Raw genomic sequence first — 22328 nt, 5'->3', positions numbered from 1 at the left:
CCAAAAGGGTCAAATTCCAGCTCTAGTCTTCACATCTTTTTTTTTTTTTTTCTTCTGAAGGTTTATATTCATTTCCCTATGCTGTCTGAAAGCAAGATATCATGATCTAATTGCCTAAGAATTTATTTCCAAATAGTTGTTGACAGAGCCTGGAAGTCTCAGAAAGATCAGATGGATCGTATTCCTTCCTTTACTCAAGAGTTTGTTTTTTTTTTTTAATTAAAAAAACCCCAAAAAACCAACAACAACTATGATCCCTAAAGAACTTTCCTTTGTAGCACCTGGGGTATTCAGTCAATCAACAAGCTTTTCCTGGACATATGATAGAGATGAGACGTTCTCTAGGACTCATATATTGGGAGCTAAACAGAAAACAGATGCAGATAAATACAATAATCACAAAAGTGGGATTGAGAAAGAGAGAGAGGAATGGGGCTGAGGCTACATCTAGGCAGTTGTGTGCAATGAGGTGGATTTATTAAGGAAAATGTTCCAGAAAAGATGAACTTAAAGCTATTCTAAACATTTGGGGGCAACTTGAGCAAAAGTTTGGAGAGAAAAGAATGAAGGCCGGGCGCGGTGGCTCACACTTGTAATCCCAGCACTTTGGGAGGCCGAGGCGGGCGGATCACGAGGTCAGGAGATCGAGACCACGGTGAAACCCCGTCTCTACTAAAAATACAAAAAATTAGCCGGGCGTGGTGGCGGGCGCCTGTAGTCCCAGCTACTCGGAGAGGCTGAGGCAGGAGAATGGCGTGAACTCGGGAGGCGGAGCTTGCAGTGAGCTGAGATTGCGCCACTGCACTCCAGCCTGGGCGACAGAGCGAGACTCCGTCTCAAAAAAAAAAAAAAAAAAAGAATGAAGACTGAATTTTTAGGCCATCGAAGAGATGAGCAAGGGGTGGGCTGGAATATAGTAGGAGATGAGGCTGGAAGGGGAGGGTGGAGACAGTGATTAAGATGGTTTTGAACAAACTGCCCTGCAAAGAGTTTGGTGTGGTTGGAGCAATTATAGGTTGGTACAAAAGTAATTGTAGTTTTTGCAATTAAAAGTAATGGCAAAACCGCAATTACTTTTGCACCAACCTAATATTTTGCAAGAGGAAAAATTTTTTTCAGTATACTGTCTCCCAAACCAAACCAAAACAAACAAACACAAAAGCCCAAACCAAAAAAATCTTTGCTCATTAATGGAGACTCTTAGAAAGCCAGACCCTTATAGGAAGATGTGGGTTTAAGATCTTTCACCACCTTCTTGAGCAACATCCTGTCACCATCAAGACTGAAGGTCAACCAACTGCCCATGGAGGAAAGGCTTGAGAAAGGTCAGTGGCTAACTGATTCATTCATTCATTCATTCATTCACTCAATAAGCATGCAGTGAATGCCTTTAGGTTTGAGAGGCAAGTAGGATTAAATATACCATCTGTGGGACTGGGACAAGATGGAAGGCATGTCTTCATTTATCAGTGTAAGTTTCATCTTTCTCTTTCTCTTTCTCCATGTCATGGAAATTATTGAAATATTTTTCAAAAAATTTCAATGAACATTTACTGTGACCCTTCTATGTATATGTCAGGGACTATGCTAGGTGCCAGGGGTACTAAAATGACTGAAGCATCATGTTGACAACGGTGACAATAAACTTACAGCCTAAATATTTCCTTTTCTGCTTCTAGCTTTCGCTGTGCTAAAAGGGAGAACTATTTCTCCTGGAACAGAGTGGACAAATGTGCAGCAGGTGAACAGAATCATATTTGCTTTCCAGCTGTTGCACCAGGTGTGTCATGCTGACCGTGGCCTCCACCTGTCTAACTCCTGCTTCCACCAATTCAGAACCAACATATTTTTATACTCATATCCTGGTATAAACCAACTGCTGATGGAAGTTCTTTGATGTTGAATTTGGAATCAAATACATTCTACTTTCTGGAAATCCATATACTGGGTGGCTGCTTCAATAGCAGCGGACACGAGATGTACAATGCAGCAATGGTCAAGGAATTTCTCAGGGGAGGAATCAATCCTCTCATTTTGGTGGAGGAACCTTGGATACAGGGAGGTTGAGGGACTGACTCAAAGTCATCTGGCAACTTAGAGGTGAGGCCAGAGCTCCTCAAATCTCCTAGCTTCTGAATCCGTGCTCTTTTTATTGAGCCGGTCATGACGTAACCCCCCAAGTGAATGCAGCTTTTAATCTCCCACATCAAGGGGCCTGCTGGTTGCAAACTCATGCATGCACATCACGGTGGTTTCTGGGTGGTTGATGCTCATCACCCTCTGACTTCATTTCTTTTTTCCTTTGCAAAATGGCTATTGCCCAGAGGCAGCATCTCTTTTCTAAAAAGTGAACATGCCAGAAGGGCTTTTGGAAACTGCCTTGCTATCTGTCAGGAGCCAGATGATTCACAGGGATGAACCAACACACATAACAAGGATACCTGATTGGATTACCAATTAGCCGTCTCCACCTCTGCAGGGTGGTTGGAAAGAAGAGAAAAGGCAGTGTTTAGTTTGGGCAAATACCAAAAGGACTTTATCATTCTCATCAAGGCATCAGCATGGCACATTAGACCTCTTCCAAGCCATTCCACTGGAACTTCTCTCTCCAAATGCTCCAGCGAGAGTAAACTTGTTATGCAAACATTGGATCATTGTGTCTGAGCTACAGAAGCACCTCTGTGTCGGTGAAAGGGGAGAAACTGGCTGACTTGCATGTGTTTTTAATGATGTCTCTGCTGCTGGGAAAATTTGGAAGCTGCAGGTAACATCTTCCCCTTTGAAAAAAAAAACAAGGCTGCCCTGGAATGTGTTAGCTTACCTTTACCTGATGGAAGCGCCTCGGTTTGGGTACGACCTGGGAGGGACAGGCAGACTTTTTCTCCATCTGGACCCAGCAAGAAGTGTCCCAGTGTAGGGTCGCTGGAATCTTCTTGAAAATAAGCACAAGCATAGGCAGTGTCAGTACCATGTTGGTGAGGGAGACAGACTGAACCTGGGCCATGTTCCCCTAGTCCCCCACGGGCACACACCCGTAGATGCCTGTGTGCTCGGGTGCCCACCGGAGTATAGGGTGAGCCCTACTCCTGGGACTCAGCAGAGCAGGGCTATTGTTCAGGCCCTGCCTTCCAGGGGTCAAGGTGGGATGAAAAGGGAGGGGCTGCCACTCGCCTACATCATGACTTCGGGAGAGCCTGGCTACCTCAGGGGCAGGGCTAAGTGAGTGGGGACACTCTGTGTGAAGGAAAAGGAGTCCCTTCCTTCAGCTGTGTGCAGCCCAGCCCCTGAGAACAGGGCTTCCTGCTTCCTGCCTTTACTCTCCGCCTCCATCAGATGTCCTGTGCAGTACTCAGCATACACGGCCATAACCTTTAGATGATATACTGGGATGGCTTGGTGATGCCAGGGGCTCAGGTCAAGGAGAAGGATGCTGTGTCTCCCTAGTTACTTGGAAGATTGAAGGTATTTTTTATAACCTGACTGTAAAAGTGAAAAACAAGTCATTTATTCCCCACTCAAATCTCAACGCTCAACCCAGAACACTCCTGGGACTAGATTGCGGGTTTTCCCCCATGCCAAGCAATTCTCCAGCAGATACCAACTGGTTGTCCTATAATTTAATTCAGTTCTGACACTCTCTACCTGGAGATGGTGTCAGATCCCACAGGGTAGGGCTCAGTCCACAAGATTGCCCCCCACTTCAGATGCCAATTGCAAGTCCCAGATTGTGACCTGTACTTCTGACCGACCAGCTCTAAATTGGGCCTCCCACAGTTCTCCCTCTCCTTGGGTTCAACAATTTGGTAGGACAGCTCACAGAACTCAGGGAAACACTTACTTACATTTTCTGGCTTATTTATAAAGGACATTAGAAAGGATATTGTGAACAGCCAGATGAAGAGATGGGCGAGGATGTGCCGAGCTTCCGTGCCCTCCCTGGGCCTGCTGCCCTCCCACCTAGACACGCTCAGCAATGCTGAAGCTTATCAATTCGTGGTCAACAGCTAATAAAGAGTGTGATCTCCATGTCCCCTCCCCTTTCCTGGAGGTTGTGGCTGGAAGCTCCAACCCTCTAATCCTCTTATTGCTTGGTCCTTCTGGTCACTGGCCCCATCATGAGGCTACCTAGGGGCCTTACCTTACATCACCTCATTAGCATAAACTCAGGTGTTTTCAAAGGGGCTCATTATGAATAACAAAAGATACTACTATCATTCAGAAAATTCCAAGAGTTTTAGCTTAGTAATAGAAACCAGGGACAAAGACCAAATTTATTCATATTACACCACACTTACCTTCCCCATCTCCAAGAAAAATGGGCCAGGAGTCCAGCTACCTGGACTAGCAGGCCACCAGCTACAGTGGATGCTAAGGAGTACACACATACACATGCACACTTACAAATGCACACTGACATATTCACACAGTGGCACACACACATATGTACACTCTCACAGGGCAAGCATGCACACACCCCCCATACACATGAACAGTGACATATATGAGCATATGACACACATACATTCACAGGACTGAATATATAGACATGCATGTGCATATGCAGCCATGCCTATATAGATATACACAATGACATGCATGCACACAAGCACACACATGTACTCATGGGCATATAAGCACACATCCCACACACATTCACTTACACACATGCACACACCCAACACACACACTTGAGGCTTCAGGCTGCTCTCTTTTCCCAGTCCTGGTTCTGGCATTCTATCCTTTTTTTTGAGACAGAGTCTTGCTCTGTTCCCCAGGCTGGAGTGCAATGGTGCTATCTCGGCTCACTGCAACCTCTGCCTCGCAGGTTCAAGTGATTCTCCTGCCTCAGCCTCCTGAGTAGCTGGGATCACAGATGTGCACCACCATGCCTGGCTAATTTTTTTTCTTTTTGTATTTTTAGTACAGATGGGGTTTCACCTTGTTGCACAAGCTGGTCTTGAACTCCTGACCTTGTGATCCGCCCACCTCAGCCTCCCAAAGCGCTAGTATTATAAGCATGAGCTACTATGCCCGGCCACTGGCATTCTATTCTAATCAGATTCTCCCTTTATGAGGATGTCTAAAGTAGGCCTGAGTATCCATTTGCTGTGATTTGTCCCAGGCCATGCAACTTCCTAGGAAGGCCCCAGGTGGGGACATAACAGTACACCAAGTTTGGTTCAATTGTATCAAAATGAAAAGAGCATTGCTGTCACACAAGTATAAAGGGGAGGGGGTTGTGAAAGAGAAGTTCCAACCCTGGAATGGTTTCTAGGTGAAAACAATGTCTCTAGGGATAGAGAGAGTGTTGTGGGGAAGGAAGGGATTTAATTTTGACCATCTCAGCCTGAAACAGAAGCTGCAAACACAGAATGGAACTATTAATCTGTGGATTTAATTTATGCTTAAAGAATTCAACTATATGTGCTCTGGGGAGAGAATGAGAAGGGGGTGTGCTGGGCAGTGGGGGAGAGAGAGAGCAAGCGAGACTGATTTAAATACTGAGGCATTCTGTCCCTGAGTGAGCATGAAATGAAAGATGTGAAATCTGTTGCCTCTGTGATGGCTCTCTGTTCCCACATGCCTTTCAAAGTGTGAGCTTCTCGCAGCCCTGAGTGTGATTCTGCTGTTAATAGAGATACCTCTTTCTTTATACAATCTGTCCCCCAAACACATGTCATCTCCTTCATCTGGTGCTCAAAGTGAGAAAGCAGCCCAAGCCTTCAACGAAGCAGAAACAGCTGCCTGGACCACACGTTCCTGAAAATGGTCTGTCAGTCTCCAGCGTGGCACCTTCCCAGGGATTTTTCAGGGGTAACTTGGACTCTAAGCAATTTTTGCTCTATGAGCTACCTTTAGATGGAAGCCCCGGGGCAGCTGCTCTTGTACTGTCCTTGCATTATTGCTCTGTATAAGCGTCTGAGTCCCCTCCTTGACTATTAGCTCTTTAAGGATAAGTACTTGAAGTGAGGCTAAATTCTAGAGGGAACGGCCTTGCCCTGCCTCACCCTTCCCTAGAAATCAGGGTCTTTTCCTCTCTGTGAACAGGCTCTGCCCTGGGCAGGAGTTGACTTCTGTCTGGGGACTCTTCTGTTGGCAGGCTCATCGGGCTCTCTTGCCTCAGGGGGCAAGGGTTATGGCTGTTTGGAGTGTGCCTGGTAAATCCGGTAGTGTGTCTCCCCCAGGAGCACAGGGAGCTGTGTCATCAAATGCTGCTGCCAGGAGTGAGGAAAGCACAAAACAGCATAGCAGTGCATGTTGGTGCAGCAAACCCTTAAAACATGTACTGACCCTTTAGGAATACGCATGGGGAACATTAATCCCACTGACATCATCAGAAACAGTGTCAATTACCCCTTTTCAATGGAATGCCTTTCAGAAAACTTACATCACAGCAGCCACGCGGCCCTGGCAATGAGCCACATACAAGCCAGTGGGGGGCATCTATGCACCCTGGAAATGATTACCTTGAGCTGCTGGCAGTGCCCTTCTGGGCGCTCTCATGTTCCGGAGACTTGGGGGGCTGCTGCAGCCTGATGTCCTAGGGCTGTCCAGGCCCTTCTGGCTCTCAGGACTTTTTTTTCCTTTAATTGGGGGTAGAAGATCCAATGGTGGGGCCACATCTTGGGGTGGGGCATCATCATCTTTAAAAACAAAAGGGGAAAAAGCCTGTGTGAGAAAACAGAATCAGCAGGAAGGAGAAGGAAGCTCTCTTCTAACTTGGTTGAAGGACCTCTGTGTGAAGACTGCTATGAAGACTGGTAATTGTATTGTGGCTAGAAGGGAGAAACCGTCCTGGTGTTAGGATGGTTTATTCCACTCATTCTGAGGTTTGTCCCTCTTTTCCAGTCCTGCTAAGCACCAGGGACCTGATATCTCCCATGGCCAAAATGACATGACTCTTGGCTAGAATCACGGCTGTTCATCTGGAAAATTGCCAAGAACTGGGAGGAATTGAGTGGTGGTTGTTTTTATTCTCATCTTACGGATGAAATTCTGAGATGGAAGGAGGACTGGAGAGGGTGCAAACTCCTTCCACCCCTAGTCTGAAGGCTCTGACTAGAGAGATCCCAGCTTTAGAGCTGATGAGATTATTGGATATAGATTTCTGACCAAAAAGTAGTTTTACTAGGCAGAGTCAATGATGCATTCCTTCCTCAGGGTTAAATAAAAAGTGCTACCTTCCAGATGGAAGTCAGAGGGTATCAGGATTGATGGTAGCATTCCATAAAGCATACCCTACCCTCTGCTTCTGTTTTCTCTTCTCAACACCAACAGGGCATGCTCTGTGAAGCAGGAAACCCAGGAACCCAAGTGACTGAGGCCTCGGTTTCACCTCTTTCAGAGGGAGTGGTCTTTATTTCACATGTAAAACTTAGTTGATATTAATATTTGGGTTTAAAAATTGGCTTCATGTGGTCTCAAATGATCACAGACTACTTATTCATTAAAAAGAGGCAAAGTGTCTTTACAATGGAAAAATGGGGCAGACATCACCTTTAACCAAATAATAAAATTTAACATCACCTACAATGGAAGAAACTGACATTTTGCATCCCTTGATATGATGGGCCGAGAGGGACACAACATCACCTCTGTGATATTCCTGCCAAAAAGGTTTTATCTGAATCTCATTATGAGGAAATAGAAAAACCCAAATTGAAGGTAATTCTGCAAAGCAACTGGCCCGTCTTCTTCAAAAATGTCAATGTCATGAAAAACAAGACTGGGGGACTCTTCTAGATGAAAAGATTCTAAAGAGTGGGACCACTAAATGTAATGCATGATTCTGAGTTGAATTCTAGGTTGAAAAAAAAGCTATAAAGGAACATTATTGGTATAAATAGAGAAATGTGACTATGAATTAGAAATTAGAAAGTACTATTACACCAGTGTTTGCTTTCTTGAGTGTGGTAATTGTATGTGACTAGGAGGGAGAATATTCCTGGGCTTAGGAGATACGTGCTGATAAGGGATAAATGGTACAATGTCTGCAACTTATTCTCAGATGGTTAAGCAATAAAATAAAAAATATATATGCATGGATGCATACATAAAAGCTGGCTTCATTTCTGTGGTATTAGAAGTGAAGTAATCCAGGCCTAGGCAAGTAAATGAATATGTGCCGCCTCTGTGGCAATGGAGGAGTCCCACTCTCAGCATCAACATGCTCGTGCAGCAGGGACCTCTGTGTGAAGACTGCCATGAAGAACTGCCTCTTTGTTGTTGCTGTTGTTTTTTAGACAGAGCCTCTCTCTGTTGCCCAGGCTGGAGTGCAGTGGTGTGATCTTGGCTCACTGCAACCTACATCTCCTGGATTCAAGCAATTCTTGTGCCTCAGCCTCCAGAGTAGCTGGGATTACAGGTGTGTGCCACTACACCTGGCTAATTTTTGTATTTTTAGTTGAAATGGGGTTTCACCATGTTGGTCAGGCTGGTCTCGAACTCCTGACCTCAGGTAATCTGCTGCCTCAGCCTCCCGAAGTGCTGGGATTATAGGTGTGAGCCACCACGCTCAGCTGGAACTGCCTCTTTAGGTCCCTTTCTTTCTGCATCTACTCCCAGGTTCAGTTGCATGCATAATTTATACCAAGGGGCTTCTTAAACCAGTTTCCTCCTGGCCGAGTGGCAGAGGAGGGACAAGTTCTGGTACTCAGTTCCTGGTGGTCGTGGCAGCTCAAAACAAGTGTAGGGCAGTGCAAAATGAACACTATGGAAGATAAAATTCACTGGTGTCTTTTATCTTGTGGCCCCAGCTGTGCACCTCGCATTGTGGCCCATAAGTAGAAAGGTGCGTTTTTCTCTATTTGCAGAGGGATCTCTGCCCATATTTGGATTTTTTAAAAAAAGAAACATTAAAGTCTTTAGGATAATTAACTCCCACTTAAGAGATAGACCAAATAAACCTCTGCTTCAATAATCAAAGGTTCTAGGTTCATTGTTTGGTTTATTCTTTTATTCTATTTTTTTTGGTATTAGTTAGAAAAGTCACAATGTTGGGCTTATACTGAAAGGGAATGTAGTACAATGAGTAAGAACATGGATTCTGGCACTGGAAGCCCTGAGCTCCAATCCTAGTGAGGCCACTTATAGTTACGTGACCTCAAACATACTACCTATCTCTCAGGGCTTCTGTTTTCTGATCTGTAAAAGGAGGAGAGGATTGCTGTGAGGAGTGCCTGAGAGAATACATGTTAAAAACTACGAACAGTGCCTGGCACAGAGGAAGAACTCCAAACACATTAATGTGCATCTTCCTATTTCTGATACCAGTAGTCAGAGGTCACTTGACATCTGTGATACTGTCATCTTGCACATGCCTTTTGGAAAGGAGGCTCAGTTTTCTGAAAACGGGGAGTTTTCTAAATATGGCTTGTTACTTCCAACCTATCCAACACATAAACACAAACACTTAGATGCACCCATGTGTATAATTTCAAATGTCCACATCATGGAAATTGGAGTGAAGACTTTTATCAATATTATGGACCTTTTTTTAAACTTTTTTATTTTTTATTTTTAGACAGGATCTCGCTCTGTCACCCAGGCTGGAGTGCAGTGGCACAGTCTCGGCTCCCTGCAACCTCCGCCTCCTGGGTTCAAGTGATTCTTGTGCCTCAGCCACCTGAGTAGTGGGGATTACAGGCGTGCACCACCATGCCTGGCTAATTTTTTGTATTTTTAGTAGAGATGGGGTTTCACCATGTTGGCCAGGCTGGCAAACTCCTGACCTCAAATGATCCCCACCCACCTCAGCCTCCCAAAGTGCTGGGATTATAGGCATGAACCACCGCACCCTGCCGATACTATGGACTTTTTAGTGAATAAATACATATTTATAAACAGATTAGAAATGAAATTTCATTGTTTAAAAATACAGGATAAACTATAAGGCATGCAGCAAACTTTTGGTAAGTTTGACGCCTTTCTACATCTGCAACCAGAAAATAGTAGTGGGAGGAGTTAGGAAGTAAGTAATTGGTGAGCTGGACACTGATAAAATATTAGTAGTGGGATGAGTTAGGGAGTAAGTAACTGGTGAGCTGGACACTGTTAGTTTTAGTGCAGCACTTTGGTGAAGGCAGCTGCTGCCTGCACAAAGGCCATCTTCCAGTGGTTGCCGGTGAACTAACCTCCCTTCCAGACTCCTTTTCCTTGGCTGTGGACCCTTGCGTGTCTTGCCTTGCTTCCCTTCAGAGTGAGGTTCCCGAGGGATGCTGGAGGGAGGGAGGAGCTACCTTGAGGTGAGAGTGTGTCCCTGCTTGCGTCCACTGGGAGATGCACTGTTAACTCCCGTGGCGTTTCTAAGGACGCATGCTTCAGGGGAGATTTCCACACAGGCATGGCTTCTTCGCTTCTTTCTGGTTCTGACTCAGGGTGTGGAGCACCTAGGAGACAAGGAGGAGGCTGAGTTGTAGCAGAGGTCTGTTGTTTTTGCCTAATGTCTCTTCTTTTGGGGACCTATCCCTTCCCTGCTCACACCATGTGGTTTGGTTGGAGCAGTGTCCATTTGCTGATTCCAGAGAGGGGTATGGAACTGAAGCCTGGCATGAGAGTACCTCATTGCCTTAGCCACAGAGATTGGTTCCGGGGTGGGCACATGACCCAAGTCTAGTCAATCAGGGGTGACTTCTGCGCTTTGCAAGAGTTTTTAAGACGCATATCCTTCCAATAGAGGTTAACAGGAAGGAGATTAGCATGGAATTTCAGGAAGACATCTTTATCACCTCATGGTAACAGCCTGCTTCAGAGGAAAGGCTAACAGAGTTGAGAGAAAAGTACTGCACACATATTTTCCGAGGCCTGGATTCAGCTGGTCCTGCAGTTACCTGATTCTTGCATGAACAAATTCCTCCCTTCCTTCCTTCCCTCCTTCCTTTCCTCTCTCCCTCCCTCCCTTTCTTCCTTTCCTTCATTTCTTCCCTTCCTTCCCTTCCTTCCTTCCTTCTTTCCGTGTCTCCCTTCCTTTCGTCTTTCCTTCTTTTTTCCCCTTTCCTTTTCTTTCTTTTCTTGCTTTTTGCTTAACACACTTTGAGTTAGGCTTCTGATGCTTTTAAAGCAGGGTCCTCATGACATGTAAATGGGGAAGAACTCCATGAATTCACTGTCTTTGTACCCGATTCCTGTGTTTCATTGTCAGTGTGTTGGTAAGCTCGGTGCATCTGGCTTTAAGAATCTGGTTCATGATGGCCTGGTGGTTTTCCTCACCTTCCTATCAGGGTCATCATGGAAAATAATCAGATCGAACCCAATCTTGTGAATAGTCTTGTCTCTCTTTTTATTAAGTATATCTTTTCATTCTGATGTTTTGACATCTGGGACCTGACTGTCCCTCCCAGGGCTGGCCAGTTCCTAGAGACAGTAAATGACTCACCTGGGAACATACCTGTCATATGCACCCCAACCAACCCAGAGTTCCTGACCCCCAACAACCTCCTTTATCAAACTCTTAACATTCCCAGGCTACTATCTGCCTGCTGTAATTATCAGAGGGCCGGTACCAGACAGCAAGGGACAGCCCCTATGCCACAGAGCTGGCTGAATTATTCAAACTAGACAATTCTAAATCTGCTTAGGCTACTTGCTCTGCCTTGCCCATATTCCTTCTATGAAAACCACAATACAGCCTCTTGCACAGCCTTCTGCCTCCTGGAGGCTGGTGCGCCCCCGTGTGGCCCTGCATGGTGTCGTGTGCCTCCTCCTCTTGGAACTGTGAGTAACAAACTGTCTTTTCAGTGCCAACTGTCTCCTGATCTGTTGGCCTCACCACACCTGAATAATAAGAAGACCTGCATTTTAAAACACTGTGTTGTTGATTTTCTTTTTTTTTTTAGGGAGCTGAGTAATTTTTTTGGCAAGGTAAAATCTACATAGAGTGAATTGCACAGATCTTGAGTGTACAGTTCAGTGAGTTTTGACAAATCTATAATCCATACAAGCAACCCAGAGTGAGAACATTTTTCATCACCCCAGAAATTTCCTTCATGTCCCCTTCCATTGGTCTTTTAAGCTCCACCGTTAGGCATTCTTTCCAGTGAGAAATCCAAACAGCCTTAGAACAAAATGGCTGCCCGTGTGATTCCCAGGAGTCAAACTCTCCAAGAAGCCAGTGGCAGTCTCTGCTGAAGTTTCTAGAAAACTCAGAACTGGGACCCCTGTCAAAACTAGGACACTTTTTGCCTCAGAGGGCCCAGAGAAGTCCCTGGAGCAAGAATGTGTCTTAAACAAGAGTACTATGGAATGAAAGGAAAGTCAGAAAGAGTTTTTCCTTGTGACACAGGGTGAGAGGTCACTCAGAAGCCTCCCCTAAAAAGCCCAAGTCACCCGTTGGAATTGAACTCCTTTGCTCATATTCTCTTAGAACTTTGCTTAGAAGCACATAATCTCTGCCCTGGCAAAGATTATAGAGGTCATCCCTTACAAAATAACCTAATTCAAAATCAGGAAAATGACTTTTTGGATGAACTCTTATTTTTCTTTTATAAAATGGAGGTGCAAAGATTCCAGTGTCCTTTTTACCTTGGCTGCCAGGAAACTCAGCTAAATCCAGTACTTACCTCAAACCATGAATTCATCTCAGATGTCTGATAACATCTATTTCTCTACTCCTTTTACCCAGGGTTTTTTTTTTTTCCAATTTCAATTTTAGTTGTCTTGTTTTATACAATTATTTTTTTGTAAGCTGCCTGAAAAATTCTTGCCCTTTTATAACACCTATGGTGCATTGGACTTATTTATGTATATACCTGTCTTCCTTTCTCTTCCACAGCTTAACAAAATGCATTGCTTAATGAAGGGTATAATAAATATTTTAAAAATACAATTGAATATGATCAGAAGAGATCTTCTTCTAGATTTTACCCTTTTTCCTTCTTTAAAAAATATTCTCTGAAGGGGATGACCATAGGGAAGGTCAGCCATGATGTAGGAGCATGTAGAATCGGCAGGACTCCCCATCCCAGGCTCTCTCTCAGGAGTGCCCATGCATCCGGGACCTACCTCTTCTGTGGGCTTTCTCTTTTGGTGGGTGTTTGGTGTGGTAATGAATCTCCACCGGTAAGATGAAGAGCTCTGTTGGGGGCTCATTGGCTTTAAATTGGCTCTTCAGGGGCTCCAAGACTCTGGGTGGTTCTTCTGAGATAGGAGGTAATTTCAAAGCCTTTGGTGCCTGGAGAAAATTTAAAAACAAAACGATCATGGCAGGTATCCAAACCCTGCTGCCTGCAGGGGCAAACGATACTGTCTCTCATTGTATCTCTTGCACCAGGAGCTGCTGAGAGAGGTAAGCTAATCCAGCTGGGAGCTGGTATCTGACTTCAGTGGTGCCACTTGGTCTCCTGGGATCTGGCATATGCCCCTGTTAATCCTGCCTGTGATTTCTCTGAGAATTATAAACATGCTCAGTTTAAGAGCCTTTGAGAGGATATAAAGTCTTTCTTTTTCTTGCAGCTGGAAAGACTGAGCCGGACTAAAATGACATAGCTGAGATCTCTTTGAACTGATTGGGAGAAATCTCAGCATATGTTGTTAAGAGAAAAAGCAAAGTACAGAACATTGTTTGAGCAAGCTTTCCACTAAGAAGGGGCAGGAAATAGCATTTGTGATTGCTGACCTTAGCTAAGCCACAATTTCTTCCTCTGTAAAATAGCAGTAATCATACTATCTACCTCATAAGGTTGTTGTAAGGATTAAATGAGCTAATATATGCAATTATAATAGTGTTTGAAACTAGGATTATTTCCATATTTCTTTGAGAGTAGACTCTCCTCTCGTTAGCATTTATCTAGCCACTAGCAGAAAAATTGAAGCTTTTTCATACTTATGTAATATGAACATAGCTGAAAAAGAATCATTGTGTGTCAGAATCAGCAACTAATTTTGTCGTTTTTTTCTGTCCCCCAAAAAGTGTGTATGTGTGTGCGTGTATGTGTATGTGTGTGTGTGTGTGTGTGTGTGTGTGTGTATGAGAGATTCACTGGGGGTAGTAGTAAGAGCCTCCTGTTTCTAATTATTCAGAGGTTGCTGAAAATTTCTCCTTTTAGTTTGCAACTTTTAACATATGAACTTGGCTCTGTGAAATGTATACATGTTTTGGTTTCAGGAGTTCAGTTTCATAGGAGGAAAAATAAAAGCATTAGGCCTGCTGTTTGCTCCTGGGCCAAAGAAATCTGGGAAGTCAGACACCCTTCTAGTGTCTCCTTTTTAGTATTCAAAAAGAAAAAAAGGTTCAGAAGCATACATAAGCAACCTATGTATTTAGAGTTGATTGAGGAAGGAAATTCAACCAAATCTATGCAGGGTAATATTTATAATTTTGAGACATTAAGAAAATGATAAACCAAACACACACACATAGGATCTTTATACTCCTGGAGACCCTCACTGTCCAGGTGCCGGCTGCCCACACCAACTGCCCTTTTTTGAATACTGACCTTGTGCATTTTGTTTGACAAGGTTTGCATTGAGAAATCAATGTGGAAACTCAAATGATTTGCGTGAGGTATGGCTGACGAGCCAAGACTTAATTTCTTTATCCTAATTAAAAATTTACACAGAGTTTTAATATGGTGGAAAATATTGCTTTCCTTTGTGAAACCATATACATGGGTTGAGGGAAGGGACTCCTTTCCTCTGGGCCTGGCTCAGTTCTGGGCTGACCCAGGAGCAAAGTCCAGGGCTTTCCTTGGGCCTGTGGTGAGCTTGGCAGGTCAAGCCTGCTGTTCACTCCTGCACCAAAGGAACCTGGGAAGACAGGGGCCCTTCTGGTGTGGATGGAAAGGTTTGGATTAACTCAGGCACAGGAAATCTGAGAAAATCTTGAACAGACTGTAAACAAACTCCCTCACTGGCAGCAGGACCACCTGGAGTGCCCATAGCTGCTTCAGGAACACTTCAGATGACATGAATCCCTGCAATTAATCAACATCACTGTAGATCACAGTCAGATACAACATACTTTCCTAAAAGTGCTTCATCTCTTCTACCAGCCCTGTAAGGTTGACATTATTATCTGGATACACAGATAAAGTCACTGTGCTCAGAGTGTGTGAGTGACCTGCTCATGTTCCCATAGCTACTCCGGGCAGAACATCCTGGGGCCCTTGCTTGTCCCCATTCATCACTGGTGCCTCCAAACACTGAAGAAAGACCCACATAGAACTGCAAGGCAGGACCAGGCCAGAGACAGCCAAGGACGTCTCTAAAAAAGGTGTATTTGGCTCCCAAAGGAGGTTGATAGACTTGCAAAATTTCCCCTGCACTTTCAAAGGTGATAGACCCTCAGTGGAGCCAAACTGTTGCTGGATTCAAGATCTCCAGCATTTTGAATCTGAAGTGAGTTTACTGCTTACAAACTCAAATTCTGTCCTTTAAAACGTTTACAGATAATCCCTTGCCCCTTAAGAAATCAAAGAATTCTGTTGCTATCAGGGAGTGTGGTAATAACACATGCTTTAAGGTAGAATTGGTGGCAGCTGAAATTCCTTGCACTTCATGATTTTCAACCTTTAGTAAATTACTACAGCTCTATTCCAGCTCCACCTGGTCAGCTCAGACGCTAGAGAGGCCAGTTCTCTTTTGAGACATCCTTTTGAGTTACCTTATTTCTAGATTGGGATTAATTTCTCTCTCTTCCCTCCTCTCTCTCTCTCCTGCATGCACAAACATACATATACACACAACCTTTTTCTTCTTCACTTCCCCAGGGGTGATTATTCCAGAGCCAATGGCAGATGCTACAGGAGGGAAGAGACATCTGTCAGCAGGAAGCGCCTGTAACAAGTGGCTGCTTCTGGCCTTGTGGAGTTTCATGTTCCTTTGTTTATCTTTAAAAACAGGATGAGAATGAGAATATATTAATTGCAGGTATGGGGATGAACAGTTGAGTTTTGACTTTTATCACATTGTAGTTAATGGGGGGAAAGGCAGGGAGTGTGCTGGGGCACTGGGACAGCCCTAGCTTTGGAGGAGGCAGGTTCAGAGAGCCCCAGGCTCCTGATCTGGGTTGAGTTCTTGCTGGCTGAGTCAGGTGGTAAAGAGAATGATAACAATAATAATTAACATGTATTGAGCTCTAAATATGGAGAAAGAATTATGTAGAATATTTCATGTACATTAACTCAATTTACACAATAGCCTTATGGGGTTATTATCCCCATTTTACAGATGAGAAAACTGAGCATCAGCAATATTGGTTAATATGTCCAAGATCACAGCTGTAAGTGGGGGTGACTTGAGCCAGACAGTATGATTTCCGAATGGATGCAGCTAAGCACTAGGCAAAGAGGAGCCTGTCAGAGTCTCATTCCCATGTCCAGCTAGATTCTGGCTTTTATTTTGTAAGGTGGGTGGTGCAAGGAAGTGATGTTTGGCATGCCTCAGTGTCCTTAAATGAACTCTGCATGACTGGGTTTACCCAGATCAATGAGCAAGACATTTGGGTTCTTACCACTGAGATCTGCTTTCCTATTAGGGAAGGCGCCTTCACAGAATGTAACCTGGGATTTGTCACTTGGGAGCCAAGAGTGATCGATGCGGCCATGCCCAAAGGTCTTCCTGGAGGTTTGCTGTGTCTTTTCATTGTAGCTTTCCTTTGAAGCATATAAACAAAGGTGATTCTCTATTGACGTGTCCTAGGGAACGACAGATATACATTCCTGTAAACAGGCTGTCGTAAAGGGGCAGAGCAGGTTTCTTTAATAGCCCTCGTGGCTAGACTTGTGGTTTCAAGGATGAAATTTCTTTTGCAGGTTGGGAAGAAAAATAAGGTTATAAGAGCAAGCTTTTTAATGCTGTTTATTACAATAAAACATTTTATTGTTGATGAGAGAAAGAATGATACTTAGCCATGCCTGACATATAGTGCTATCTTGTGAAAAAAAAATCACAAGATTTTGATTAAAAATCAAAATGAAGTGCTAGTATTGGTGTCTTTATTCATTATGAAATGTTTCTCAGGCTGAACGCAGTGGCTCACACCTGTAGTCCTAGCACTTTGGGATGCCCAGACAGGAGGATTGCTTGAGCTCAGGAGTTTGAGACCAGCCTGGACAACATAGTGAGACCTAATCGCTACAAAAAAATTTTAAAAATTAGCCAGGCATGGTGGCACGCACCTGTAGTCCCAGCTACTCAGGGGGCTGAGGCAGGAGGATTGCTTGAGCCTAGGAGGTCAAGGCTGCAGTGAGCTGTGGTAGCGCCTCTGAACTCCAGCCTGGGCAACAGAGCAAGATCGTGTCCCTCCCCCACCACCCCCAAAAAGGAAATGTTTCTCCCCTCTGCCCTTCCACTCTGTGGCTCTTCTCCACCTTTCCTCTTCTCTTTGGCATATGACCTTCTTGTAAGTCAAATGAGTTTATTCAGGATAGGAGGAGATGTTGTCTATGTTGCTCTGAACAATTGTTATCTTGCACACACACACACACACACACACACACACACACACACACACGGGGCCTTAGAGTTTAGAAAGTGTTTCTACATTGTAACTCATTTAATCCTCACAGTAACCTTGTTAGACATATGATAATAGCTCCATTTTACAGAAGAGGTGAATTCAGGCTCAAAGTTAGTTATGATTCTTGGACAGGCTCATCACAACTATCAAAAAGCAGGACCCAAACCAAGGCTTTTCTGAGTCTAAGGCAATAGCTATTTTTCAAACAAGATTAACTCTGCCAAGATGAGCAAAGAGTCAGGGGAGAATCTGTGGTTACATAAGTTTGGAAAACCCAGAGTTTAACAAAGTTAAGCTGGTGACTATGTTATAGAACTTCTCGAAGCTCTCGTATCTAACTACACATGTGACTTCCAGGAGGAGAAGGCATGCAGCACTTCCCCAGTGTATTTGCCTATGAAACTCTTATTTATTTATTTAATTAATTTATTTTATTTTATTTTTTTGAGACAGAGTCTCGCTGTCGCCCAGGCTGGAGTGCAGTGGCGCGATCTCGGCTCACTGCAGGCTCCGCCCCCCGGGGTTCACGCCATTCTCCTGCCTCAGCCTCCCGAGTAGCTGGGACTACGGGCGCCCGCCACCTCGCCCAGCTAATTTTTTGTATTTTTAGTAGAGACGGGGTTTCACTGTGTTAGCCAGGATGGTCTCGATCTCCTGACCTCGTGATCTGCCCGCCTCGGCCTCCCAAAATGCTGGGATTACAGGCGTGAGCCACCGCACCCGGCCGAAACTCTTATTTATTTATTTAGAGGCAGGGTTTCACTCTGTTGCCCAGGCTGGAGTGCATGGCATGATCTTGGCTTACTACAACCTCCTCCTCCCAGGTTCAAGCGATTCTCCTGCCTCAGCCTCCCGAGTAGCTGGGATTACAGGTGCCCACCACCATGCCTAGCTAATTTTTGTATTTTTAGTAGAGATGGTGTTTCACCATGTTGGCCAGGCTGGTCTTGAACTCCTGGCCTCAGGTGATACACCTGCCTTGGTCTCCCAAAGTGCTGGGATTACAGGCGTGAGCCATCATGCCCCGCCAAAACTTTGTTAAGTGGAGCATCTTGCAATGCTAGAGTTCTATAGGTGACACTTTGGGGAAATGGTGGTCAAAAAGGTCAAAGTACTCTTCCCTTCTCTGGAAGTCTCGAGAAACGGCAAAGGGAGAGAGAATCCTCTCTGCAGTCAAGAACAATGACAGAAGAGAGCCCATTAGAAGTAGTACCTCTGGCCAGGCTCGGTGGCTCGTGCCTGTAATCCTAGCACTTTGGGAGGCTGAGGCCAGCAGATTGCCTGAGCTCAGGGGTTCGAGACCAGCCTGGGCAACATGGTGAAACCCCATCTCTACTAAAATACAAAAAATTAGCCAGGCCTGGTGGTGCTTACCTGTAGTCCCAGCTATTCAGGAGGCTGAGGCAGGAGAAATGCTTGAACCCGGGAGGCGGAGGTTGCAGTGAGCCGAAATCGTGCCATTGCACTCCAGTCTGGGCGACAGAGTGAGACCCCGTCTGGGGGGGAAAAAAAAAAAAAGAAATGGTACCTCTGCCTGCGTTTCATCTTCCTGCCAGGGCTGCTTCTTGAGTGGTGGCAAGTGAGTCCCCTGACTGCCATGGTTCTTGGCTAGAGGGCCCTGGTCCACATGTCCAGCAGCTCCAGCTTCCTCTTCATCCAGGCCCTGTTGACCTGCAATGGTGAACAATGGGTCAGCTTGTCACCCTGGAAATGGGCGTGGTGTTCTTGCTGCCTTCAAACTGCCTCCCTTCTTGCTTCTCTGAGTAAAAGTGCTCAAGGCCCTCCCTTGCTCCCCCCTCCTCCCTTATTTTGTATTTCTGATAGTGCCTCCTCGGAAGTGGCAACCAGGTCTGTGGAAAGAGCTGCCCTAACAGTCAGGAGGCTCAGGGTTGAGCCTTCATTTCTTGGACGGAGTTTCCCCATCTGTAAAGTGGGGATACAGATTTCTTGCCGTCACTTCCTTGTAGAGTTATCTGGAGCTCAAATAAGATAATGAATGTGACAGCCCCTTGTAAACTGTGAGGGATTAGTGGACGACAGTGGTGAGATTATGGTGGCGTGACCTGCAGCCTGCTCTGTTGTCATGGAGGTGCTCAGCCTGAAGCAAGCTCTTGGGATTCCCGGGCTGTCTCCTAGCTCTTTGTTTTGAGGCAGAATCTCGCTCTTTTGCCCAGGCCGGAGTGCAGTGGCGCTATCTCGGCTCACTGCAAGCTCCGCCTCCCGGGTTCACGCCATTTTCCTGCCGCAGCCTCCCGAGTAGTTGGGACTACAGGCGCCCGTCACCGCGCCCGGCTAATTTTTTGTACTTTTTTAGTAGAGACGGAGTTTCACCGTGTTAGCCAGGATGGTCTCGATCTTCTGACCTCGTGATCCGCCCACCTCGGCCTCCCAAAGTGCTGGGGTTACAGGCGTGAGCCACTGCGCCCGGCCGTCTCCTGGCTCTTTACTTGTGGAAAAGCCTCTGCTGAATGCACTGAGGTAAGACTGCTGTTTAGCTCTCTGAACTTATCCTGTCTGCAACCCTCAGGAAGGATCTGAGTCAACAGATGACTCCAACATAGTTAACAAATCTTTCATCAATGGTTTAAGGGGTCCTGCAGCTGTTTTCATCACTTTCTCAAGGTAGATTTATTGCTGAAACAGTCTGGCAAAGCTTCCTTGTTTGGAGCCAAGCTTTAGCAATACCTTTATTCCCAGCATGAGGCTCCATGGAACAATGTGGGGTTGTCTTTCAACTAGGGGCTCTGGAAGGCTTCGGGGGCCTGTGTGTGATGGATCACAAGACTTCTGGGAGCTGCTTCACCTCCTGCCTCCAGCCAGCCTCACCTTCCCTCTCTGCTCCCGTTCATTATTTCCATCCTTGGTGTCACTGGGCCAAAAGTCAATTGCCCACAGGTGGGGCCACTCCCACCCCCCAGCTCTCCTTCCTTTGCCCACTGGCTCCTGAAGGCCGTGCTAGATGTGAACTGAGTCTGAGTGTTGGTGGAAGAAATACAGGCTCAGGCTCAGGTTCAGGTTCAGAGGGTCTGCTCTGGTTTTAGTGGCCCAGGGAAATCTGATGGGCTGGGGACTCATTAATATGAGGTGACCCGGGGCTACATTAGGCCTGCTCCTAAGAGGACCTCAACTCCATACAGAGTGCAGCACTGAAGACCTTTGGGGATATTCTAGAATGATCCCTTGTAGAATGATTCCTTGGGGTCAAACCAGACACTAAACTAGGTCCATCTTTTCTGGTCAGATTCACCTAGAACCAAATGCATTTCTGAGGGTGGAGGAAGTGAAACTCACTAAATAATCTCTTTTTTTTTCTGGGTGGGGGGTGGGGGGTGCGGGGGACGTAGTCTCACAGTCTCACTCTGTTGCCCAGGCTGGAGTGCAGTGGCATGATCCTGGCTCACTGCAACCTCCACCTCCCAGGTTCAAGCGATTCTCCTGCCTCAGCCTCCCGAGTAGCTGGGATTATAGGCATGCACCACCATGCCCGGCTAATTTTTGTATCTTTAGTGGAGACGGGGTTTCACCATGTTGGCCAGAGTGGTCTCGAACTCCTGACCTCAAGTGATCCACCCGCCTCAGCCTCCCAAAGTGTTGGGATTACAGGCGTGAGCCATTGTGCCCAATCTGAACAGTCTTACACATTGGGTATCTAAATTGGGGTGGGCAGCATTGTGAGTAGGGGGATACAGACAGACAATTTTCCCTTTGGCGATATCCCAGGTGAGTTTGAATATGTGACTCAATCAATGCGAGGGGAAACATAATTTTTTTTCTTAGTAAACATCATCATCTGATTCATTTATTTGTGCTTAATAGAAACAGGTTTGCAAGCAAAGTATTGGAAGCTTTAGTTGTTGAAAGGAGACCACAAAACTTAGTCTCTCTGTATCTCAGACATGGATTCAGATAATCCAGATAATGTGCATTGGAGTAGCTCTGTCCTCTCCTGTTATTTTTCACAAACAACCCAGGGAGGAAGGAATGCAGACCCCAGTATTTGCATTTTACATATGCACAAACTGAAGATGCAGGGAGCATAAGTGACTTAGCCAACATCACGTTATTGGAGACCTGGGATTTGCAGCTGGGACTTTTGCTACTTCTTCAGATAGTGTTGGGCAAAGAGAGGGAAACCAGTGGAAGATAAGGTTCAAACAAATGAAAACATCAGTCAGGGTTCAAGTTACAGCCACTGAACTATTTTTGCTTCTTTTAAAATAGATTTTTTTTTTGGCCCCTGTGATCATGGGCAATTGGGCATTCCAGTTAGTAATTATGCTTAAAACACAAGCTAAGGAGGTATAATGAACATTTATTGAGCACATAGTATGTGCCAGCTCCTATGAATATATTATCTCATTTAATTCCCACATGCAACCCTGTGAGATAAAGATGGATATGGTCATCTCCATTTTATAAATGAGAAAACCAAGGCCCAGAGTGGCTATATGGCTTGGAATTGGTGCTAATGGCCACATGTTTAATCACTATTTGATACAGCCTCTTTGTTTTCTGCCTGATTGTGACAGCTCCTTGGTGTATGGCTTCAATTAGGAAAGTCACTTTATCCCTCAGGTGTGCAGTGTTAATCCAGCCATAAAATGAAAGCCCTGAGGCCGAGAGCGGTGACTCATGCCTGTAATCACAGCACTTTGGGAGGCCAAGGTGGGAGGATCACTTGAGAACAGGAGTTTGAAACCAGCCTGGGCAACATGATGAAACCCCACCTCTACAAAAAAATACAAAAATTAGCTGGGAGTGGTGGTGTGCTCCTACAGTTCCAGCTACTTAGGAGGCTAAGTGGGAGGATTGCTTGAGCCCAGGAATTCAAGGCTTCAGCGAGCTGTAATCATACGGCTCACTTCAGCTTGGG

At 45.4% G+C, this 22328-nt stretch overlaps 1 protein-coding gene across 2 annotated transcripts in view; it reads right to left on the bottom strand.

Moving 5' to 3' along the window:
- The window catches only part of KIAA2012 (KIAA2012 ortholog), a 134779-nt gene that overhangs the window by 90904 nt on the left and 21547 nt on the right, over positions 1–22328 (bottom strand). Inside the window, exons 5-11 of one of the 2 annotated variants that reach the window (XM_030804180.1) lie at positions 18984–19126; positions 16448–16631; positions 15682–15824; positions 13000–13168; positions 10239–10388; positions 6468–6644; positions 2822–2932 (exon numbers count right to left, since the gene is read on the bottom strand). In XM_030804180.1, coding sequence (XP_030660040.1) covers positions 2822–2932; positions 6468–6644; positions 10239–10388; positions 13000–13168; positions 15682–15824; positions 16448–16631; positions 18984–19126 — 1077 coding nt within the window. The remainder of the gene's footprint in view (positions 1–2821; positions 2933–6467; positions 6645–10238; positions 10389–12999; positions 13169–15681; positions 15825–16447; positions 16632–18983; positions 19127–22328) is intronic. The other variant, XM_030804181.1, reaches the window with a different exon arrangement.

This window comes from Nomascus leucogenys, chromosome 22a (genome assembly GCF_006542625.1).
Source record: "Nomascus leucogenys isolate Asia chromosome 22a, Asia_NLE_v1, whole genome shotgun sequence".
Lineage (NCBI taxonomy): Eukaryota > Metazoa > Chordata > Mammalia > Primates > Hylobatidae > Nomascus > Nomascus leucogenys.
The sequence above is the reverse complement of the archived record's forward strand: the minus strand, read 5'-3'. Positions and strand labels throughout refer to the sequence as shown.